This window comes from Ambystoma mexicanum, chromosome 7p (assembly GCF_040938575.1).
Source record: "Ambystoma mexicanum isolate Mex_15411 chromosome 7p, UKY_AmexF1_1, whole genome shotgun sequence".
NCBI lineage: Eukaryota > Metazoa > Chordata > Amphibia > Caudata > Ambystomatidae > Ambystoma > Ambystoma mexicanum.
This window is the reverse complement of record NC_090939.1, coordinates 669,091,733-669,114,512: the sequence shown is the minus strand read 5'-3', so window position 1 is coordinate 669,114,512 and position 22,780 is coordinate 669,091,733. Positions and strand designations below refer to the sequence as shown.

Below are 22,780 nucleotides of genomic sequence, written 5' to 3'. Positions count from 1 at the left end.
AGAGCCATGCGAGCGCCCATGCAAATGACAGCAGTGCACGATATAAATCAACACAACATAACCTGTAAATGTATTTTCTTTACGAGTACCAAACATGGCAAATAACCAAGAACATATGCAAGATTAAGCTATTTTACATCATGTGCCATTCAAATACAGAAACAAACCTAATTTTAAACGCAATGGGAAAAGCAATTTTCTAATTTCAAGAAATTAATTTTTGAAGTGTTTCAGACTACCCAGGGGATGCCTTGTGTAAAAGCTGTTCATATTTGCAACGAGTGAGACAAACTGTACAAAAAAGCCATTACTAGGAGATGGACAGCCAATCTCACACAATGTTTCTTTTATTGTGTTTTGATAAGGCGCCAACCATGGGTTTAATTGACAAGTAAGATGCAGTCAGAGTTTGACCTTATTAGGGAGCAGAGAACAAACAATGGGGGCCTAGGTGGCACGAAAAAAACACAAACTTTTTTTTCCTTTAAATCAAGAAAAAGTAGACCACCAGTGAAACGATAGGGGACAAAATACACAAGGAAGGTCAGTTTAGCAGTCTGCCGTTAATTGGTCACTACTCATGTGGGGTTCAGGTAGGAAAAAAGGCAATGGGCTTCAATACAAGTTTGCCGGTCTGGAAATAAGGGTGCCGGTAAGCTCACCGGCACCCTTGTTTCTTGACCGGCAAACTACGGGTTTGCCTGCCGGAGCCGCTGTGCCCGACAGGTCTGATCCTGCCAGGGCACAGCGGTCACGGCAGGCAAAACCGTCACAGAAGCACCGTCATTGTTAACAGTGCCGGTGCTTCCGTGTCCCCACTCCCATAGAGTCCTATTGGACTCTATGGGAATGGGGATTAACAAAATTACCGGCGCCGGACTTCCCGGCCGCAGGACTTGGAATAGCCCAGTGGCACCGGGAAGTCAGGTGCCCACTATTTTTTTACGGGTCTGGCGGCAACCCGCCAGTAGAACCGGCAGGGCTACCGCCGGACCCGTAATGAGGCCCATGTGTTTATTCAGAATAGTTAATTAGTTTAAACATACAAACTTTTTTTTAAAGTTTTCAAAAAATAATTCCATAAGGCTTTGGAAAGAAATGTAAATCATACTTGTTCGTCAAATGCGTGTGAAAATGAGGTCTTTGAAACTTGAGGGTGTTGTACCTATGGGTGAAGAAGCAGCTCCTACGGTGCTATAATTCAGGATATCGCAAAAGGAGCGATGGTTTCCCCTCTGAGGTGGAGGTGCTGGCGAACTAGATGGTCTGGGCTGCGATCTGTGCAGTGCGGTCGACGAAATTCCTGACAACATTTGTCCCAACATTTGCAACATCTGTATTTCTCGAGCATGTTCGGCCTCCCTGCGCTTGTCTTCAATGTTGAGCCGCTGTTCCTCATAGTTGTAAAACTTCTCTTCAGAATCCACACTTTGCTGAAGGAATTTGTCCATCATTTTCTCTAAAGTCATATTCGTGTGGCACTTTTTTAAACGCTTACGATGGAAAGCTGGCGAGTTGGCCTGAGAATTGGTTTGTTTAAAACCTATAAAAATAGTAATTGTATTTTAGACATTAAGACAATACCTGGTAAATGTATAGATAAGAGTAAATACATACATAACTACTACATACATAACATTCATCCTGCATTACAATCACTAAAACACACCATACGCACGCACCCAGGACAAGGTACATGCACTGAAGATCAAGAAAACGCACAATTCACCACATCTAAACTTGACAAGCTGTGCTCTACATTTCATAGGATCATATCTGACTAGTTGACTAAAATGCAAATGCTTTTTTACTAAAGGGCATGGAACCCCTCCCCTTCACTTGACTTTATTTTTTTAATTTAGCCGCCGGAAGCCTTAATATATTTGTTGGCAGGTTTTGGAAGGCGAATTAACAAATGTGGACTGTGTTTATATGAAGAGCAACAGCAAAAAGAATCCCGAACAGTGATACTACCCATGAAGGGATGCAAAACAACGGAGCTGCACCATTGGTGTGGCTAGAAACATGCTCCATCTAGGCAAACGTGGACGCAGAAATAAAAAAAAAAACCCTGGCGGGATGTCCACCTGCAGCTCCTTGCATCTTCAGCCCGAAATCACCCGCGAGAAAGAGGAGGATAACAAATAGCACACTTTAGCTACTTGGTGCTTGCATAAAATCATGGCATTTGGTGAATTTAAGAATTAACACATATTTCTAAATAGGACACATCGGTGGCAGTGATTTAAGCTCTGAGCAAATCATGCACATTGGCCTTACTGTTTAGTTCATTCATGATAATACCCTAACCGTAAAATGTCCGCAAACTATACTCACATGAAGAATGTTAGCATTTGGGAGTCTGGTGCTGGCTGTTCTGCTTTAGGAGGGACACTTTTCCTGCACATATTTCTTTCACAGCGTGTTAATCTCCCCTGTTAGGCTCTTGATGTCGGGTACTTACTCGTGAGGAACTGAGGGAGCACCGGCAGTGCTCCTCCAGCACATGGGCAGTTTTTTTAGACTGCCAGGGCTCTGCCACAGCTAGCCTTGCCCATGTATAGACCGTGTGACTGGAAAGCGTGCTGTACCGGCCCTTTAATTTAGCTGGAGGCAGTGCTGCTGGGAGACCGTGTGACCGGAAAACACCTACCACTCAAAGAAATACACCGAGAAAGCGGAGCTCAAGTGGTGCTGGCTGGCGTTAGCAGGGGCAGCGGAGGACCCCAAGATGCACCCGTGTTTTAAATAGGATGAGAATGGCTTAGCGGCCACTGCAAACCAACGATCAGCACAGCATCCGAACAAGACTGCAGGTAAGACGGCGTGCCTTGCCACCCAATTATGCCCCAGGCTCACCAATATGGAGATGAAAGATCCATTCTGGCTACCCAATCTGGAGATGTCAGCATCCGAAGGTCGGATAGCCAGTGAACTGGAGGGCGGCAATCCCCAGGAAACCCCTTGCAAGATGACGCGCAAATCAGGAGAAAATAGGGGAGTGAGAAGTGCTGAGCACGATTGCGAACACACGCATCTGGAGTCAAGGATAATGAAGGAAGGGACAGAGGGGGATATTGTGTTTGAGAACACCTCCCACCATACTGTACTCAAAGCAAAGTTTTAACTCCCGGTGCAATTACGGAGGAGGGAGGAGCCTATGGATTGGACTGGCAGTGGCATAGCGGGGGAGAGATCCCTAGAAATGGAGGAAGTGCAGTGTACACCGAGGAAAGAGGACAATCATCTAGTAATGGAAAGGCAACAATGCAAATTATGTGCAAACCAGGAGGTAGGAATGCTACCTTCAACAAGAGGGGATACTGAGGCCATTATACACCCAGTACGCGAGTGGTCGCCCCCAGAAGAGGGGAGTGGCCAGAGAAGAGAAAGTCCAAGAGAGTGAGCAGTCAGATCACAAGGAGATAATAAATAAAATCCAAAACCCTCAGGTCGATTGTGGAAAAGCCCATGGAACTGTACTCGGGCTCACTGAACTGGTGGATGACTCGGGTGAAGAGCTATGGCAGCCTGGGCTGAGAGTAATGCAGGCTTTAGACCCAGAGTTGTTCGAGTCCCTGAAAAAGGAGGAAAGAAGGGATCTGGAATGGCACCAAAAAAATTGGCAAAAGGCATAAAATGGGAAAACGAAATAGTCAATTTGTTAATCTGGCTCTAGATAATGGGCGGGAAGTTGTGGAAAGCGATCCGGGCGACATTGGGAAAACCCCAGTGAATGACATTAAAGAAAAGGCGATAATAGGCCCCCCACAGCCCAGAGAGCTAAGGAATTCAGCACTGGCGGCCAGGCTTGAACGAGATTTATCGGAATTAACAGAAATAAATATTAGAAAAGAGGAAAAGCCTGTCAGCAATAAAGAACAAAATTGCAGCATTAGATTATATTATAGCATCGGTTAACAGTGTCGGAAATAGGGAGCAATAAATCAAAGGACTGACTCCAAGGGAATCAATGGATTCAGAGCGAGAAAGACGGAAATTGGAAAGTAGCAACTCAGACGGGCAGATGCCTGTAAATCCAGAAACTCCCCAAAGAGCGGATGAGGAAAAGGTGAAGGAGCTGCAAGGAGTAGTAAGGAACCCGACAAACCAATGGCCCATTATGCTAGGGTGTGAAGATGCTGGCTCAGGACAGGGAATCAGCCCCTCTAGCGGCAACAGCTCTACCCCATCTACAACCTCAAGGAATTTGCTTGAAGAATCACTTCAGGAATGTAGAAGGAATTGTAGAGCAAGAAATGTAAGGATTGAAGATCTTACCCACATTCAACATTCAGTGATGGCAGCCCTAACTAGATCAATAGCTCCTTTTATGAAACTGTATGAAGCTATTAACACTTCTCTACAAGACCAGACCACGCTAATTGAAATGGCACGTTCGAAAATAATAGGTATGGAAAGCTTCATAAAAAAAGTGGAAGAGAGACTAGACAAAGAGACAGAAGCATTGATTAATTAGCAAAATCGCTTATGCGATATGGCTAGAAGAGAAGGGAATGATAAAACCACATTAATGGAGGCTGTAGTAGAAGATTGTAAATGGATGCAGAGCCAATGGAAAAGTGAGGGGGCTAGAAAGGTGAAGCCGAAAGTAACAGAGGATATGGCCCAACATCAGAACGTGACAGAATCCAGAGAACAGGATGTGAAAGGCAGTGCACTTGATTGAAGATCATACTCAAAAAAGGACTAAAGCCGCCAGTAGCCAAGTGGGCTATGAGAGTGGAGGGCGGTAAACGCTGCGATTATTGAATCCGTACCAAATGTGGATCAAAGCTTGAGGGAGAAAGGGGAGGAAGTGAAAGAAAGTCCAAGTACCCTGGGAAAAGGGGGAATTGAAGGAAACACTTTTCAATATTTCAAGCGGCTCAACCATCAAAAAGGCTGGGGAGGAGCCTGTTGAATCAACCCCAAATAGATAAAAAGGGGGGGGGGAAATAGGAAATCTAAAGGATCCAGCACATTTTTAAGAAACATAAGAACTCCCAAGGGTCAACATAATCCAAAACCCAAAACAACCCAAGAAGAGAAATGGCGATGCCGACGGATAAAGCACCTGTACCGTACCACAGTTGGAAGACCCCCAACAACTCAAGATACAGGGGAAGAAATGGGAAGAGAATGACTTTGCCTCGGATACATGCCTTAGTGACTTAATAGAAATAATAGAAAAGAGCAATGATGATGAGGAATGGAATAATCCAAGCTGCTCAGAGTGGGCTGAGATAGAAAACAGGTAAAGGGAATATCAGGGGTCCCGCTTAGGGAGCAGTTCTCAAGCCATAAGGAGAAAGAAAAGCCCAGTCAAACATCAAGGGTGCAACCTATCCTTATAAGGAGAAACATAAGTCTAGCGTAACATCTACAAACTATCCAGTCTTTAAAAGGCTAGAAGAAAAAAGAAGGACCATAGTAACGACCAAGAGGAAAAACTGCAGTCGTGGAGGAGGAAATAAGGAAGGTGAAAAATCCCTTGATAGCGATTCAACCATCAAAGAGAGAGAAAATAAGACTAGCTTGGAAAATAAAATAGTTTGACTCGAGAGAATAATCACAGGATCCAAGACTCCCATCTTAAATCGCAGGAACGTAATGAAGCTGCTCCAACACATACCGGCGATGAGATATGTCACAATAGACGACATTAGAGTAGTTGAGTTTGTAAATGAGAAAAGAACGGAATGGGCGATATTACATCTTAAATCCCACCCAATTAAAGAAACCTACCATTAGAGTATGAGTTAAGTGATCATAAGGTAAATTATACCTCGGTTCATCAGAATCAAAATCTTGCGGATTGTAAGAAATATGAGGAGCAGGTACCTAGAGTTAGAAAGAATGGGAGGAAGGAGCTAGAGAGAAAAACAAAACAAGAGTGGAGGGCTAGTCCGAGAAACACTAAGGCTACAGTTGGAAAGGAAAGTGAGGACGTCCAGCTTGAAAAAAGTCCAGCAAATCAGATGGAATGCAGAGCGAAAGATTTAAAAAAACGGATGCGTCACCCCCCTTCCCCCGCCCCCCCCCCAAAAAAAACTTCTTGCAAAACCCAAAAACCAATAGACTGATGTGGAGAAGGGAGAAGAACTAAGCATTGCATCTTGGAATACAAGAGGCTTTAAAACGTTATTCTCGGGAAAGGTGAGAACACCTACACATTATGATATACTCTGCCTGCAAGAAACCTGGATAAGATCTAAACCAGTCTGCGAGGGTTTAGAGGTATATCTGAAAGCAGCTGGAAAGGTCAAACGGGAAGACCATATTCCGGCTTCTTGACAGTGATAAAAGGTGGACAGTGGTCCAACGGTGGTGGGGACAGCGAATCCTAATCCCAAATCCAGATAGTAAAAATGAGGAAATTGAGAATCAGGAAATAGAAATAACGCTGATTAACACATACTGGAGGGTTAAGATATGTGAGAATAACTTTATTAAACCTATAATACATCAAATGGATGAAGCTATGGTGGAAAGTAAGAATCAGCATATTACATGTGGAGAACTAAACATTAGATTATTGGATGAAGAGGGATGAAGAGGGAAAACCGCAAATAGATACATGTCTGGAGAAAAGAGCACACATGTGGGTGAAAGAGACAGAGCTACGAGATCTGACAATCTTCAACGGCCAAACTAAAGGAGATAGACATGGAGCATGTACTTGGGGAAGAGGCACCTATCCATTGGATCTTGACTATTACTTCGTATCTGAAAATACTTGGGCCTTGGTCAGGAAATTTGAAGTGAGGAATCAAAACACAAGTGATCATGACCTCGTAGCTATTACTCTAAAAATGCCCACAGTAAAGAAAGGGAAAATAAAACGGATGGGCCCAGTGGAAGTAACCTGGGGTAAAAACAGGTTAAGAACAATACAATTGTAAATTCCAAGATTAGTGTCAAGATATGAATGTTGTGTGAAGGAGAATATGGTTGGCTATTGAAAGAGTTTGAAGAGCGAAAGGAGATTGGAGGAAAAGTTACTATGACCCGTAAACATGCCTATGACCATGACTTGGTGACAAAAAGAAAAAAGTTTAGAGCCAAGGTGAGAAAGTTAAGAAAGGAAAACGGTCCTGATATGACTGAAAGGATAAGGAAATGTAAACATACAGGAATTGGATCCACGCGACTAGAGCAAAACGAGCACAAGTGGACGCCGAAAAAACGCTGAAAGCATTGTGCTCTAACACACACAAGAAACCTGTGGGACATAATCAACAACGGAGGTAACTTCAAGCCGATATACATGATGGGACAGGTGTCTGAAGAACGCTACACAACGTTGTTTAGTAAGAAAGGCGAACTAAGTAACCCTAGCAAAGAAACAGGGAAATAAATCATGGGATCTTGAATGTTACTGAGATACGGTGGATGATGGCAAACTAAACTCATCAAGGACGGCTGGCCACTCATGGCCGCTCAAATCATGCACTTAGTGAACTAGAAGGCTTGCGGAGATCTGGTGACAAGGCTATTTCAACAAATTATCAAGACAAAAATAATACCATCCTCTTGGTGTGCGGCGATCGTAGGACCGATCTTCAAAAAGGGCGACCGAAGCGACCCAAGGAACTACCGCCCAATTGCACTTTTAGACTCAGTAGGGAAACTATTTGCAACTATTCTTCTGAGACTTGAATGCATGGGCCATAAAGGTGGGCCAACTAGACCTCAGACAAACTGCCTTCATAAGGGTGCTGAGTCGGGACAGCCCTACATTTATTCATACTGAACCTTCTGAAGCAGAGAGTCCTGGAAACCAAGACGAAAATGTATCTGGCCTTCATCGACCTGGAGCAAGCGTTCGATGGGGTAGATAGAGAACGCTTATGGCAAAACTCAAGGGATGAAAGTGCCCCACTGACTTGCTAGAGGCTATACAAGCCCTATATACAGACACCTCAATACAGGTGAGACTTTCAGAAGATGGAAGCCCATCGAGGAAAATGAAAACATATGCAGGCATAAAACAAGGGTGCACACTGGTCCCTTTCCTGTTTAGCCTATACATGTCAGATCTGAAAGAGTCGCAAAGAAACATCAGAGACTTTCCAACCAAGATGAAATCGTGAGAGATATCGTGGATACTCTAACGCCGATATTCTGGTCTTCATTGACCAGACCACGATCGTCTTACAGCAGAGACTAGATGCCTCCAACGATTACTTAAAAGAAAATGGGATGAAGATAAACGTGGGGAAATCCAAAATGTTAATAATGACATAGGCACTCTGCAAAAAAAAAGGCAACTTTCACTTGGCGAATTCAAAATCAAAAGATGGAAATAGTAAACTTCATGATCTATCTAGGAGTAACGATCAATAAAAAACGTAGATGAAAAAAGCCAATAGCTGATGCTGAAAGAGAAACTTGGAAAATGAATAAACCAGGGAAAGCTCTACAGAGACAATACGGAAGCATACCCATCTTACCAATTGTGACCTTTTACAAAAAAAAGGTACTACCACTACTGACATATGGGGCTGAAGCCCTGTTGAATATATCCTGGAAAATGTGGGGAGTCCTGGAGGGAACCTTCTGGAAGAAGATTCTGAGATTACCAAATGCATTAGCAGGAAATGCATTAAGATATGAAAACTGTGACTGCAATCTTTAGCATCAATTGTGTTGTGGAAAACTCTTTGTATATAAAGTGTGCTCTTGAGAACAGCGCTACACCATTTGACATTTTTAATATGGCAACGGAGGGACATGATAAAAGTCTGGCCCGCTGGAAGTTGAGATGCAAGACATACCTGGACACTTGTGACATCCCCCTAGACTGGCTTACAATGAACCCAAATAAGGTGAAAAAGAGACTACTAAATATTGATTGGATGGAAAGACTAGAAGCTAGAGTAAAGACAAATTACAGCCTAGCCTAAAATGTGAATTGAAAGGGTTAAGTCTGCTCCCAAGCTACCTCCAAAAATGTCCATCAGCTTAGTATAGAGATCTGCTAATGAGATGCAGGCTGAACGTCCTGGTGACGAGAGAGGTGTTGCTCACCCGAAAACAAATACCGAGTCAGGATTCCCACTGCAGATACTGTAATGATCCTTGTGAGGAGAGTCCCTTTATCATCTTGTGACATCTAAATTCCTCACAGCAACAAGATTTCTGGGAGCCCAAGTAAAACAATCCCCAACACGGACAGCTGAAGAATGGTAGGAAAATGTTTTGATGGGGGGTACAATTAGACTCACTCTAGCAGCCGCCATGAAGTTTGTGTTAAAGAAGAAAGAATATATAATATGTATTCAGCAAACTACTCAGCTCAGAATGGAAGCTGATAAGGGATAAATGAAGGCGAAAAGAACGAAGATGAGATTACTCATAGAAGACGGAAAAGTGACATTATTTTAATATGTTGGAAATTGGAAAATGTAAAAGGTTTTTGCTTTGTACTTTCAAAACCAATAGAAGGTTTTTTAAAAAAAAAAAGAAAATAGCCCTGCCTTCACCACATCAGCCTCAACCAGCCAGTACAAGATAGAACATTGAAAGTCTTGCTAGTAAGAGACACGCAATAGCAACGTCAGGTCAAATTTGCTGGAAACATCCTTGCATTACTCAGCCCAGGAAGGCTTAACACCACCAGCAATGGCAACACAGGAAGAGAGGAAGATAAAAGCCCCAACACGCTCTGATCGGAATACAAAGATGTAGTGATGTGTATTGCTATGGCAAAATACTAACAGAATAAAAAGAAATACCTTAAAGTAAAGGTCATCAGCGATTGGGCTTCAAAAGCAAATGATTGGATTGAGTGAGAATATGGGGTGGGGGGGATTTGGCAGTTGGAACTCTCTGCAACCTAGATTCCATCCACATTCCATCCCACATTCAACAGCTTGGCACTGCAGAAAGGCATGGTTGACCCCAATGAATTTTGAGAGCCAGATCCAAGTCTTTCTTTCTCCATAGGCATATTTGCCACAATTTTATTTTGTCAAACTGCCCCTTTTCCTTTCCGCTGACAAAACCTTTTGTTATTACAGTTGTTAGGTAACATTTTCATAGAAATGGTAAATCTTCCTGACCTGGGTCAACCCCAGAACTTTTTCCTTTTATACCTCAATCTTGGACTCTTTATGGGTGTCATTTTCTAGACTCTCCATAGTGTCTTTTTAAAGTTATCCTCTTTAACAACTGTTTGGCAATAAGTGCCTGTTGTTGCTGGGTTGCCGTAGGAGCTCCCCTTTTAAACTTTCTCTGACTAACCTTGAGAGAACTACAGTTCCCAAGGGTAGAAAGGATCTTTGGATCGCTTTCACATTTTATTCGCTGAAACCAGCACACCCCACCTTACGTGGAGTGCTGGAGAGATACAATGTATCCCCTTTCACACTAAAACTGTAACAATTCTATTACAGGGACAAGCTTACCTTCAATGGATCACAGCAGTGATCCATTGTATTAATTTAGTGCATCTTTACTGCGAGCTGTGTTCAGAGCTGCAGTAAAGGCACCCAATTGTGCTCGTTTTACCAAAACGGCCCCGTCTTCTTTTTTCGCCATTTTAGTGTTTCTTGTCCTTTCTTGTTCCTTCCTCTGACATCCAGGGAAGGAAATTCCTTTGTGTGATTTTTATCTTCGGCGGGAGTCCCCTGGACTCCCTGCTCAGGCTCCAGTCTGTCTGAAGGCAGGAAGCGAGGGAGGGAGGGGTCCAAAACTCCAAAGCCCTTTGTCTTCCTCCTTGCCTGAATGGGGACAAATCCCAGTGGGGGGCTGGCTGTCCCGATTGGACAACCAGACCACCCCTTGTTTCAAAATGCAGGGAGAGAATGCAGACATTGTGCTGTAGTTCCTGTTAAATACTGCGAACCTGGAAGCTGAAAGCTGAAAGTCAACTATTGGAACCGAAAACAAAGAGAACTTAGGAAAAGCAGCTGAAACGATTTTCAGCAACCGGAGAGCCTGCTGTGTAACCGTAGCCTGCTGTAGCCCTTCCTTCCAATCGAGCTGGGGACTCTGAATACGACGACCCTGAATCAGGGCCTGGCGAGACCCACTAGACTCAAGACCTGCATGTTGAGCCATCCCACATGTTGCTGCGACCTTGCATTTCTGCAATACCCAAATACCCTGGGACCTCGAGCCATTGTGCGGTGCACGGTCTTCCGAATTTCGCGGAAACTTCGTGGGCATCCTGGTGTATCTCCAGAGACACGAATCGAGTGCGAAATGTCCCCTCACCACAGTGCTGGACCTTTGTAACAACGAGAATTCAACAGCGATTTTCTGTCTTCTTCTGTGCTCCTTGAAAAGGCGCCAAACCCTCCGAACCGCATTCAGCCGCGAGGATAACCTTGCCTAGAGCTTTCCTCATTGATCCCTGCTGCAAAGTTCCTTCTGAGGCCTCGTTTTCAGTCACCACGACAAGGAATCAACTGACCAGGTATTTGGTTGCAGAACCTGATGTCCTCCTGCTGCAAAAGCGTCTTCAATGCTGAGGTACTGTGTTGGCATGGGTATGTACTTACCTTAAGTCTCTTAGAATTTCTGTGTAGGCGTGGGGTGTTTTCTGTGATGGGGAGGCCTCTCAGTCCCAGTGCACCCAGTTCTACTGCTAGAATCTTGCTAGGGTGTCTTCTGTGAAGCCCAAGGACCCTCTTCTAACCCTAGAAGTAAAGTACTTACCTGTTTGCCCAGGCTTCCTAAATAACCCTTTGCTACTTAAGAACCTATTCTGACACGGTCCGTTGGTCACTAGTGACCCCTGTTCTGCCACTGAGAACACTCATGCTCCAAGAACCAGGGAAAGACCTTTGAGGGATTGGGCCTTTGGCCTAGAAAAGAAAATAGGTTTTTAAAAAGTTACTTGTAAAGAGTTGGTTGGTAAGAGTTAACAGTTGTAAAAGTTCGTTCTGATCTTGGATGTGTGATGCACTATTCTCAAAAGTATGGTTAACATCTTTCTTTCCTTAGAAACCATTTTGCCATTCTAATAGAAGGTAGATGTGAAGGTCTGTTACTCACCTGAGACTAGGTTGTGCCTCTTCCGAAAAGTAATGTGTTGGTTTCACCAGATTATTCCTGTCAGGGTTATTGTACGAGTGTTCCCCAACTGGATCTTGCTTCCCCTGACCTGCTGTTAGCCTGTCCAGAATAAGTCTGTATTAGATTGTTGCCTACCTAGAAAAACTTTTGAGTCATTCAGTAAAGTGTAACATTAGGGTTTACTTTCCCTGTGCGATCTAACCCAGAGTCTGTCCCTTATAATTCATGAATCAGTTACTTGTATAGCTGGGAAAGATCTAACCTGGACTCCTTGCGAGATAAAAAAATTACATGGGTTTTACTTACCTTGAGTTAGCTGTATGCCATCCAAAAATAAATTACAAGAATTACTGCTAATCTCAATCTGTGTTTCACTGATCTCAAAAGCACCTGTAATTGAATATTACATCCTTACGTTTTACTCACCTAGTAGTTCTAGATGTTTACAGTATCTGGAATAAGTGTTCCACTATTCACAAAATGTATACTGTCCAGTTAACTGATTATGCGATTTGTACCAACAGTCACTGTACAACTGATAGGGTCTACTGCCCTTGCATTACTGATTGTAGTCTGAAAGTAACCATTGGTGTGACCTATACTGAATGTGTATGAAATGGTTCAACTTCCCTAGAAGTCCTGTTAGGTGTTCCAAATAAGGTTTATACTTTGGTCTGTCCACCTTCAAGTATAGTGTTTTTTGATAATGTTTTTTTGATAATTGTTATTACATATAATGTATAGTACTTAATTACCCCTAGATTTATCTGGGCCTACCTGTATTTAAATAAATCCTTTATTTTTACAATACATAGTGTTTCAGTGTTTCTTTGGACCATTTGTATTACAATTTCATTTTTACTGATTCTAAAGCCCTCTCTCCCTCCTAAGATAAGCCTGGCTCCTCTGTCTACACTACCCTGAACTCAGGTGGTACAAACTTACACTAAGAGTGGAGTCTTGTACTGCCTCAGTTGAATGGTTTTACTAAGCCCTTCGTTGAACCTGAGAAAAAAAAAATGTCCAAACAGTTTACTGCATCCTGATCTACTGCACTCCAAAATAACCTTTTTATGTCTCTTTTTCTGAATAAAATGCCATTTCTGCTTTAAAATGGCGCTGTCAACACCTCTAACTCGCAAAGTCTCTTTCTCCTTGTGTCTTGAAGGTAGCCGGCCTGAGAAGGGATCTGGACAATCCCTACTGGTAGCCAACTTGCCAACCTGCTTGGGACAAATTGAGGGAAGAGGCGAAATGAGGCTCGAACCAGTGCCTAGTGCAAAAGGCCGGTGGCAGAAAAAAATAACTTGGATAGATAGTATTGAATACTGGAGGTAGCAGAGGCAGGTGGTAGCTGAATACTGGAGGAATGGATTAGAAGAAACTTGGAATGGAAGGGATAATATAGGAAAGGACTCCTGGAGAGACCGTATAATGGATTAATGAAGGATAATGCACAGAACAAAGGAGATTAAGAGGGCAGAGGAGTGAGCCTCACCAGATAAGCTTCCAGCAAGAACAGGGTGGCAAGGCAAAGCAGGGATCGTCATTCGACGTTATGAAAAAACGCAGGTTCCGATGGCAGCTCCATCTTGGAATTAAACTACACTACTACTAGTAGTTACGCTCTAGCATGAAGGAACAAACTCTCCGTTTCTAAACTGACAAGCGTGTCGCAGTGACAGTTTTGCTCATTTTCATGCATTATTTTTATGAGATACGCAACACTGGTGTGCACCTATAAAAAATAGGGACACTTGGAAACAGTTCTCGTCTGAATTGAGCCCAACAAAGCTCTACAAATTAAGTTTAGCAGATCAATGTATATTGCAGGGTCTTGCGTGCTAACAGATCGTAAGCACAGCAGCAGGTGAAGTACAAGAGATTCAGGTAAAGGTTTCCCCATACGAGGGAACAAATGTGTTTCATATACACTATCAACTAAAATTATAGTCTTATTAACCTAAACCAATTTGGATATCAAATAACTGTTTATGTTCAGTTTCATACAACATTGTATATGATGAACTAAACTGTACTTTGCTCCTCAAGGACCAATAAAGATAGGTGGGATCAGCTCAAAAGAGCCAAAATGCACAGCACACGGCAGACAGCTCACTAAACTGGTGCTAATGGGCGAGGCATGCATTTTTGGCTTTATTGGGCTCAGACAGGGAAACATAGACAAGAAAATATATGAATTGCATACCGGTTAGAGAAGTTTGTGGAAGAAGAAGAAGCAGATCCCTATTTCTAAATCACAAACAGTTAATCAAGAATCTGACATTTGCAGGCAAATGTTTCAGAGACTGGAGTCCGAGACCACAACAATCTCTTCCTACAAATGTTAACAGGCAGGAATCCTTCTATAATTTAAGTTAGCTTCTAAGGGCTTGATAGACAGGCTAAGCATTTGGAAATGTATGTTGTCTTACCAACAACTAAAGACATTGAAGGAATGTACAGATCTCCTTAAAGTTATGGGTGGCTAAGGGTGAAGACTGCAGCACATATATGCAAAACTATTCCAACCCCGGCTGCACAGCTTGAGAGAGATGCCAAATGAATCTGGTCAAAGTAGGACACAGATATAAGAGATACATTACATCAGTAGAATCTGAATCAGCTAGTCGGGTTAGGTCTTCCCTCCTATGAAAACATGCGTTTGATGGACCCTGAAAAGTTACATTTTAAAAATCAATGGAAAACAAGATTGTTAAAGAGAAAGGACATCGAATATTTTGGGAGGTTTTTTTCTGTTACCATCAAATGTGGCATTTACATTACAATTAAAGAAATAACTAAGTATTTGTTTTCATTCAAATGTTCTGAAAAATTACGAAGACCACCTCATACAGTACACACATAGGGACGTTGAAGAGTGAAAGTGCGTCACTATGGGAGTCGTAGTCATGCAAGGTGGTGTCAATACAACTGACATCACACCATTGTGAGACACTTAACAGAGCCCCTTTTTAAAAAGGCACTGCAGTTGCAAATAAAAACGCCAAAATGTTCTCCATCCATACTAAAACGAGGTGACCTGCATTTAATGATTCTAAAGAATATTCAATTTGATACTCAACTTAGATAGAAAGCAAGCAATGATTTACCTTTCCCCCCCACCTCCCTTTAGAGGGACAGTGCCAGATTGATGTCCGATCCCTAATAAAGGAGAAATAGGGGTTGCTGACAAACCAGTCCCAATAGGTTGTACTATGTAAATATTAAAACAAGGCTGGTATATGTGCTCATGACAATTCCATCATTGCATGTATAATATCTTTAATTTGAATTTGTTAATCTTTTTCTAAAGAATTTTCTGCTCAGTTTGAAAATTCCATGTTACTCTTTGCCTTTTAAGATTACACTGAAAGAAGGTTTATTCTCTCTATCAAAATAAGTGTTCATTACCTATGAAGGAATTTACTAATTAAGTATCTTAATAGTCCATCAAGTAAAGTTCAGTTAGCTAAATCTGAACAACACTCCCCTCTAATCCTTGGTCTAAGCCAATAATGGAATTTATCAACAAAATTGTGTAGTATGAAATCTTACCAAATAAAGAATAATGTGTTTATATAGATATTATTTATTACAGGTGGCAAATGGAACACATTCGGATCTGGGCATGAAGATCAGACTCTGACCAAGATTGGGGATAAACAGACAATCCCTATAGTCAAACATAGATCAATAAAGCAAGGCAGGAATGTCCAAATAAATTAGTCTGTCTGCCATGAAAGAAGTATAGCAAACTGAATAAAAACAAATTAGCAATGCAATCGTCTTACAATGTTGTGATTATTTAGCTATATAGGTTTCAATAATGTATACTGAAATTGTATGCTGGTATATATGTTTTTATATACATCAATGGTTTCCTAAGAATATGTCAGTTCTATACTAGTTTGAATTCTGTGTGGTGATTAGTTTCACTTCATTTGAAGACATTGTATTAAATGTACTACAAATGGTCATAAAACACTTGAATTGTCTGAAAAAAATATTCTTTGCATTGGATAACAGTCGGCAGGATAACGCAAGTTCATTCTAGCAAGTATTTTGACAAATTAAGACTATAGCGAGTCAAAGGAAGAGAACTTTTCTAGAAGAAATAATATACTACTCTAGTTTTCAAAGGGGGTACGATAGATGTAACCCTATTGACTTTTTATAAAATACCATTCCCTAAACTGCTACAAATGCCACCTAGATAATGCTTTGAGGTGGAACCAGCCCACTGGTCACAGGGCCTTAAACTAGCAGAAAGTGAAAAACCAAGGAAAATGAGTGCCAGAGAACTTAGTCTGAGGTCCATAGAGTAGAAGATGTTGTTCTTTGCCGATTTTAGCAGGTTATGGAGAAAATGACACTTTTTCAAAGATACAAGGAATTGGCAAAACACCATAAGCACAAACTAGTGTACTATATCACATACCCTGCTTCCCTTAAAGTTGTGTCTGATGGCCGACATACTTTTTTAGATCACATGAAAGTAGAGTAATTCTTACTAAGTTTAGTTAAAGAACCCCATGGAACACCTGCATGGCTCAGGCGGGGGCATATTCACAGTTTGGGGCATGAAGGAAGATGGAGATATTCACAAGGATAAGTCCGACAGGTGACTCCAAGGATCTCTGCCACAGTGGTTACATTACTTGCCTTGTGATTTTTGCAAGCCGTTTCTGTGCTTTTTAGGGAACAGAGGCCAGTACAACAGACATTTTTCATTTTCTGTGACATTCTGAGGTGGGGCTTGGAAAGTAATGCTGGCTAAATATTAAGAAAATGTCAACCACTTTCAACGGCTTTGCTGAATTGCTGTTGGAGAGTTCCCGTCGCCAGAACACTTGGGACAAGCCCACAAGGATCCCCCTGTATGATGTCAGTATGTTGCACGGGCTGCATGGGGCACTGCCTCCTAAATGTTCAGTTGCAGGGGACTAGAAGTCTGCTGAAAAGGAGCACAGTCGGTGGAAGGCGCGCTGCTGCATAATTTAAGGTGTGGAGGTGTCCATGATAACCTCGACTGGGCACCCCCTTCATTACCACAGAGGACAGGTGCCACGGCCACAGTGAGCCAAGGCAGTGTGCAGTGAGGTGGGGGTACAAAGCTGGCCTGTAACCCTCACATCTAAGGACCAAAATAAAGTATAAACAGGAAAAAATATGTTTACATTTTCTTTTTTTTTTTTTTTTTTTTTTTTTAAAGGTGGGTGTATCTTTCGGTACCTGGGAGCTTTGAGATCGATTCTGAATAGTGCTGGACACAATCCATTTTGGGCTTTCCCTACAGTGTTTGTACTTGCATTCACTGCTGATGGGCTAAAGTAGTATTTATCCACCCGACAGGCTGGACTTGGTGCCCGTCCACCACAATATGGCAATATTGAGGGATAGTTATGTCGGAATTAGTATAGTTTCATGGAATGTAAAAGGGATTACAAGAAGAAGAAAATGAACCATTAGAACAGAGAGGGATGGCTTACATTTGCTACAAGAGACTTGGAGGAGAAAGATGGACTATATCTTGAACTGGGCATGTCCAACAGAGCTAGCCAACTGACTTATTTATGGTAAAGTAGTTGCCACCCTCTTTAGATGAGGGCCGAGACTCTCTTTGATTCATTCCTGCACACCAACTCATAATCACATTACAAAGTGCAGAGAAAAGCATGGAAAATCTTACCATTTCACACAGAGGACCAGAGAAAAATGAAGCAAAGAGTGTCTGGGGTTTGGGTTTAAAAGGAGCCCGTGGATGGGTGTAGAGGAGTACAAGGAGTGAGAGGAGATGCTGGCGGGGGGGGGCTGGCACAGGGAAAGAAGTCAAGTAATTTGAAAGATAAATGAGAGCGCCAGGTAGCGTTCATGTGATTTTGAGTTGGTGTGGAGGAATGGACTCTGGTGATAGGCATACCTCTACGTGGTGCCAAAGAGATCAACATATTAATATGCTGTACAAAGTTGCCTTATTTATTTGAATGTTCAAAGTTTGGTATTGCTCGTGTTTTGTATGTAAATTGTGATGAGCATGTTTTGTGCCTAATAAGTAAGCATGTCTGGGTCCAGAGCACTATACAATATGCAATCTCTATTTGCATTGCTCTTCCCTTATTCACCAAACTGAAAAAGCTCATGGCACATGGTCCCTAATCTGTGACACCATCCCACAGTAGGGACAGTATAGTGGCATATAGATGTATCTGTTAAGGCAAATAGAACAGGCCTTTGTAGCCACAGTCTCAAACAGTGCTTAAGAACGGTATATGGTGCGCCCATCTCTCTTTCAAATTACTTTAATTCTTTCCCTGCCCCCAGCATCTCCCCCCACTCCCTGTACTCCTCTGTACCCACCCCTCGGGCCACTTTCAAACCCAAACCCCAGACACTCTTTGCTTCATTTTTCTCCGCTCCTCTGTGTGAGATGGTAAGATTTTCCATGCCTTTCTCTGCATTTTGTAATATGATTTTGATTTGGTGTGGAGGAATGAACGGACGTGGTGCCACAGAGCAACATATTAATATGCTGTACAGAGTTGCCTAATTTATTTGAATGTTTAACGTTTGGTATTTACACATACATCGCTCACGGTACCCTTATTTCTGATGCTTGTATCTGCTTAGATTCAGAGGCTATGTATAGGCTGACATCTAGTAGTAGCCGCAGAGTATTCCATTTTTTTTCCCTCCGAAACTTGAAAAGGGACGTCAACAGGGCGTGCAAGTAATACCATCTCTAGTGTGACGTCTCCTGTACCACCCATAGTCCTTCACTTGTCGAGGTCCCTCAGATTGTTTCGTTTCTGACATGAGGTAGCATGAAGTGTAGAGCGAGTACAGATGTAATAAAGCAAATAATAGTAGGTATAGCCAGCATGTATGCAGCTTCTACCACACAGGGGAACAAGGGTGGGCGCATGTGAATCTAAGCAGATACAAGCATCAGAAATACCATTACGGTGAGTATGTATCCCTTCTGAGGCTTGTGGATCTGCTTAGATCACATGCTATGTGCATAGGCTAGCGAGCAGTGTCTAGAGAAGGAGGCGGGCAGTGGAAAGGTAGTGGCAAATAGATGTTTTAGCACTCCTTGTCCCACCTGTGAATTCGCTTTAGAATGTGTGTTGATGCAGTAATGTGGAGTAAAAGTATGTATGGAACGCCATGTAGCTGCTTTACAAATGGCGTCTAGAGGGAGGTTTGCAATAAAGGCCAAAGTTGCTCCTGTATCCCTGGTAGTGTGACCTCTTGGTGTGAAAGACAGGGTTTGGTTCGATAGGGAGTAGCAGAGCTGTATGCATTTAACTATCCATGTGGGGATGGCGTTTTTAGAAACATAATCACCTTCCCTGCCAGGTGCTATGGAGACAAACAGTTGGTCTGTTTTTCTTAGCAGTTATGTCTTGTTTACATAGTAATGAACAGCCCTCCTTACATCCAGTGTATGGAGGTTCTTCTCAGCTGATTTTGAAGGATTTTAAAAGACAGCAGATCATTCAATGGATTGGTTAACATGGAACTTGGATAGGAACTTGGGTGAAAACCTAGGTTGTGTTCTTAGTGCCAACTTGGCTTTGTGGATAACAAAGAAAGGGTCTTGCACTGACAAAGCTTGTAGCTCATTAACTCTTCTTATGGAGGAGATGGCTATAAGAAAAGATGCCTTGCACGTTAGGTGTTTAAGGCTGGATTTGTCCATAGGCTCGAAGGGAGGACCTAAGAGTCTTGAGAGTACCAGATTGAGAACCCACCCTGGAGGCTGGTTGGAAATGGAGGCGGGGGGGTAGAGGTAAGGTCTCTTTACTCCCTTCATGAAAGCCTTACCAACAGGGACTTTCCACCAGGACACCTTGTTTTGTAAAGTGGTGTACGTGGACAGAGCCGCTAGGTGAACGATGGAGTTGAATACTAGGCCATAGTTTAATAAGTGGAGCATGTATTAAAGAACGTGTGATGGAGTACATTCAATATGGTTTTCATGTTTTTGTTTGATGGGCACCATATTACAAATCTTTTCCATTTGTTGAAGTAACAGTCTCTGGTGTATACTTTGTGTGTCTCCTTGAGGATTTCCATACACCTTTGAGGTAGTTTTCAAATGACCAAACTCTATGACTTCAGGAGCCAATCGGGTCATAGATTGAGGATGTGGATGTAACGTTGTCCCCCCCATGTTGAAGGGGTGTGGGAGCTTGATTGGGTCACACATCGCCAGTTTGAGCAGATGTGGAAACCAAGGTTGTCTCGCCCACATTGGAGCAACCAGTATTAGAGTTGGTTGTTCCTGGTGCATTTGGTGCGCTATGGTGCATATGGCTTAGCGCAGACGTTCCTATTGTATTGTTTTGTTTTTCGTTGTTTGCCTAAGCGCCCTGATGCCCACGGGCTATCGGCGCTATACAAAAAATAAATACATACATACATATTCTGCTCAGGAGTGGTGTCGGTGGAAAAGCGTAAGCCAGTTTCCCTGACCAGCTCATCCATAGGGCGTTCCTCTTGGATCTAGGTGGGGAAACCTGGATGCAAAGTCTGGGCATTGTGAGTTTTGGCTTGTGGCAAACAAGTCTAAAGCAGGATAGCCCCAGAGGGAAAAAATATAGTCTAAAATTCCTTTGTTAAATTGCCACTCGTGTTCTTCGGGTAGGGGGAGTCTGCTAGAGAATGGAGTTTCCCTGGAACGTGTTGAGACACTAGGAACATGTTCCGCTTGAGTGCCCACTTCCATATTTTTTGTGCTAGCCTGGACAGACTTGGAGAATGTGTGCCACCCTGCATGTTTATGTAAAATACGGCAGTGAAGTTGTCTGTGTGGACTTGAACTGTTTGACCTGTTAGATGCACCTGGAAGGTTTGTACAGCCTAGAGTACCGCTAGTAGCTCCAAAAGATGGATGTGATTTTGGGCTGTGATCTGTGTCCACAGGCCATGCGCTGTGTGGTGAAGCCAATGGGCTCCCCCACCCGGAGAGTGAGGCGTCCGTTGTAACTATTGCTTGCACTGGAGGATTGCAAACATTTTTCCTTTTAAGAGATTTTCCTTTGACCACCAGCGTAGCACTTGTACTAGGGTTAGCGAATCAAGCACTATACAGTGCCACTGACCAATTGCCTGAGACCATTGATTTGCTAAGCAATCTTGCATTGGCCGCATGCGCAACGGTGTGTGCGGAACCAGGTAAATGCATGAAGCCATCATCCTGAGCATGCGCATTGCTTTGCGTACTGTTATCCGGCAACCGGCTAGATACTGGAGGTATTTGCAGCAGTACGTTTTGGACTCTTTCGTTTGAGGGGAAGACTAGCCCCTCGTCCGTTTTTATGATAGATTATAGGAACCTTTTAGTTTTGCTTGAGACTTGATATTTTCTTGTTGACTGAGAATCCCAATTGGGGCAGAAGGTTGATTGTTCTTTGGGCATTTCGCTCGTAAATTTGAGGGAAATCCCCTGTTATCAGCCAGTCGTCCAGATAAGGGTACACTGGGATATTGATTATCTGCGTAAGTGGGCCGCAACTACTGCTAATACCTTGGTGAATAACCTTGGAGCAGAGGCTACGCCGAAGGGTAGCACCTTGAATTGGTAGGGTTGATTTGCTATTTTCAAGCGCAGGAATTTTCTGTGCATTGGGAACATTGAAATATGAAAGTATGCATCTTTCATGTACAAGGCTGCCATGTATTCTCCTCGTTTCAGCAGTGGAATTACTTCTTGTAGCATAGTCATGCAAAATTTCTGAGGCTTGATATATGTTCGCAGGGCGCATTGTAAGGTCTTTCCTTGGCACAAGGAAGTACATTGTTTACCTGGTTTGCTGGGACAATTTCGATGGTGTCCTTTAGTAGCAGTGCTTTGACCTCTTCCAGCAGAATACGCTGTTCCTTCTGCGTCGTTTGTCTTTGTATTGGCAGGTGTGGTTGGGTGTTGTTTGTACGAGTTCTATGCAATAGCCTCCCACCACGGCTGAAAGTACCCACTTGTTTGACGTGATCCCCTCCTAGGAGCGGGTTTTTATTGCCTTGGGGGGTAGGGGAGAGCCTCTGGTGGAGGAGGATCTGCCTCTACTTCTCGGCCATCGATTGGAGCAGTGAACAAACTGTGCCGCAGATCTCTTATCCCAGAGGATGTCCTTGTCAACTTGTACCTCCTGGGTAAGATTTTAAAATGTTCTGCAGTTTTTAAAAGAAGATCATTATACTGCAGCTGGTTATCCTTAGGGGAATCAACCAGAGGTTGGTCAAGATGGTCTGGAGATTGAATATACATCATCATCATCATCATCATCATCATCATCATATTGGTCTGCACCATCTATATCCCCTTGGTCTTCTATTGAGCCAGGGTCCTGCAAACCTGAAGTGTTAAAATAGTATAGGTTGTCAGGTATGTTTTGAGAGGTAAAGGTACTAGGTTGTGTAGTGTCTAGGCAGGGTCGTTTATCGTCGGGCTGCTTCCTTGCTGATTCGCCTTGAGGGGGCCCCTGGAGGCTGGCCAGTTCATCAGGGTGTTGATCAAAAAAGTTAACAAAGCTAGACAATCTCCTCATTGCTCTATCAAATTGTTCTGTGTCCATCGAGTGGAGCTTGGTAAAACTTTGGGAACAGGGGTAGGAAAAGCCTCTGAAGAGGGTTGTTTGTGGTGCATTACCCCTGAGAGAGGGTCACTAGGGGCTCTTTATCCTATGAAAAGGGAGATTCGAGGATAGGGAAGTGGAAGATGTGGTGTTTTTCAACGTTTCGGAGTTGA

At 42.9% G+C, this 22,780-nt stretch overlaps 1 protein-coding gene across 7 annotated transcripts in view; it reads right to left on the bottom strand.

Annotated features, from left to right (window-relative positions):
- Positions 1–22,780, bottom strand: part of NAXD (NAD(P)HX dehydratase) — a 454,387-nt gene that overhangs the window by 332,781 nt on the left and 98,826 nt on the right. For 3 of the 7 annotated variants that reach the window (XM_069636749.1, XM_069636748.1, XM_069636746.1), the window contains exon 2: positions 1,166–1,543. The exons of the other annotated variants lie outside the window; for them this stretch is intronic. In XM_069636749.1, coding sequence (XP_069492850.1) covers positions 1,166–1,543 — 378 coding nt within the window. The remainder of the gene's footprint in view (positions 1–1,165; positions 1,544–22,780) is intronic. 7 annotated transcript variants of the gene reach the window in all.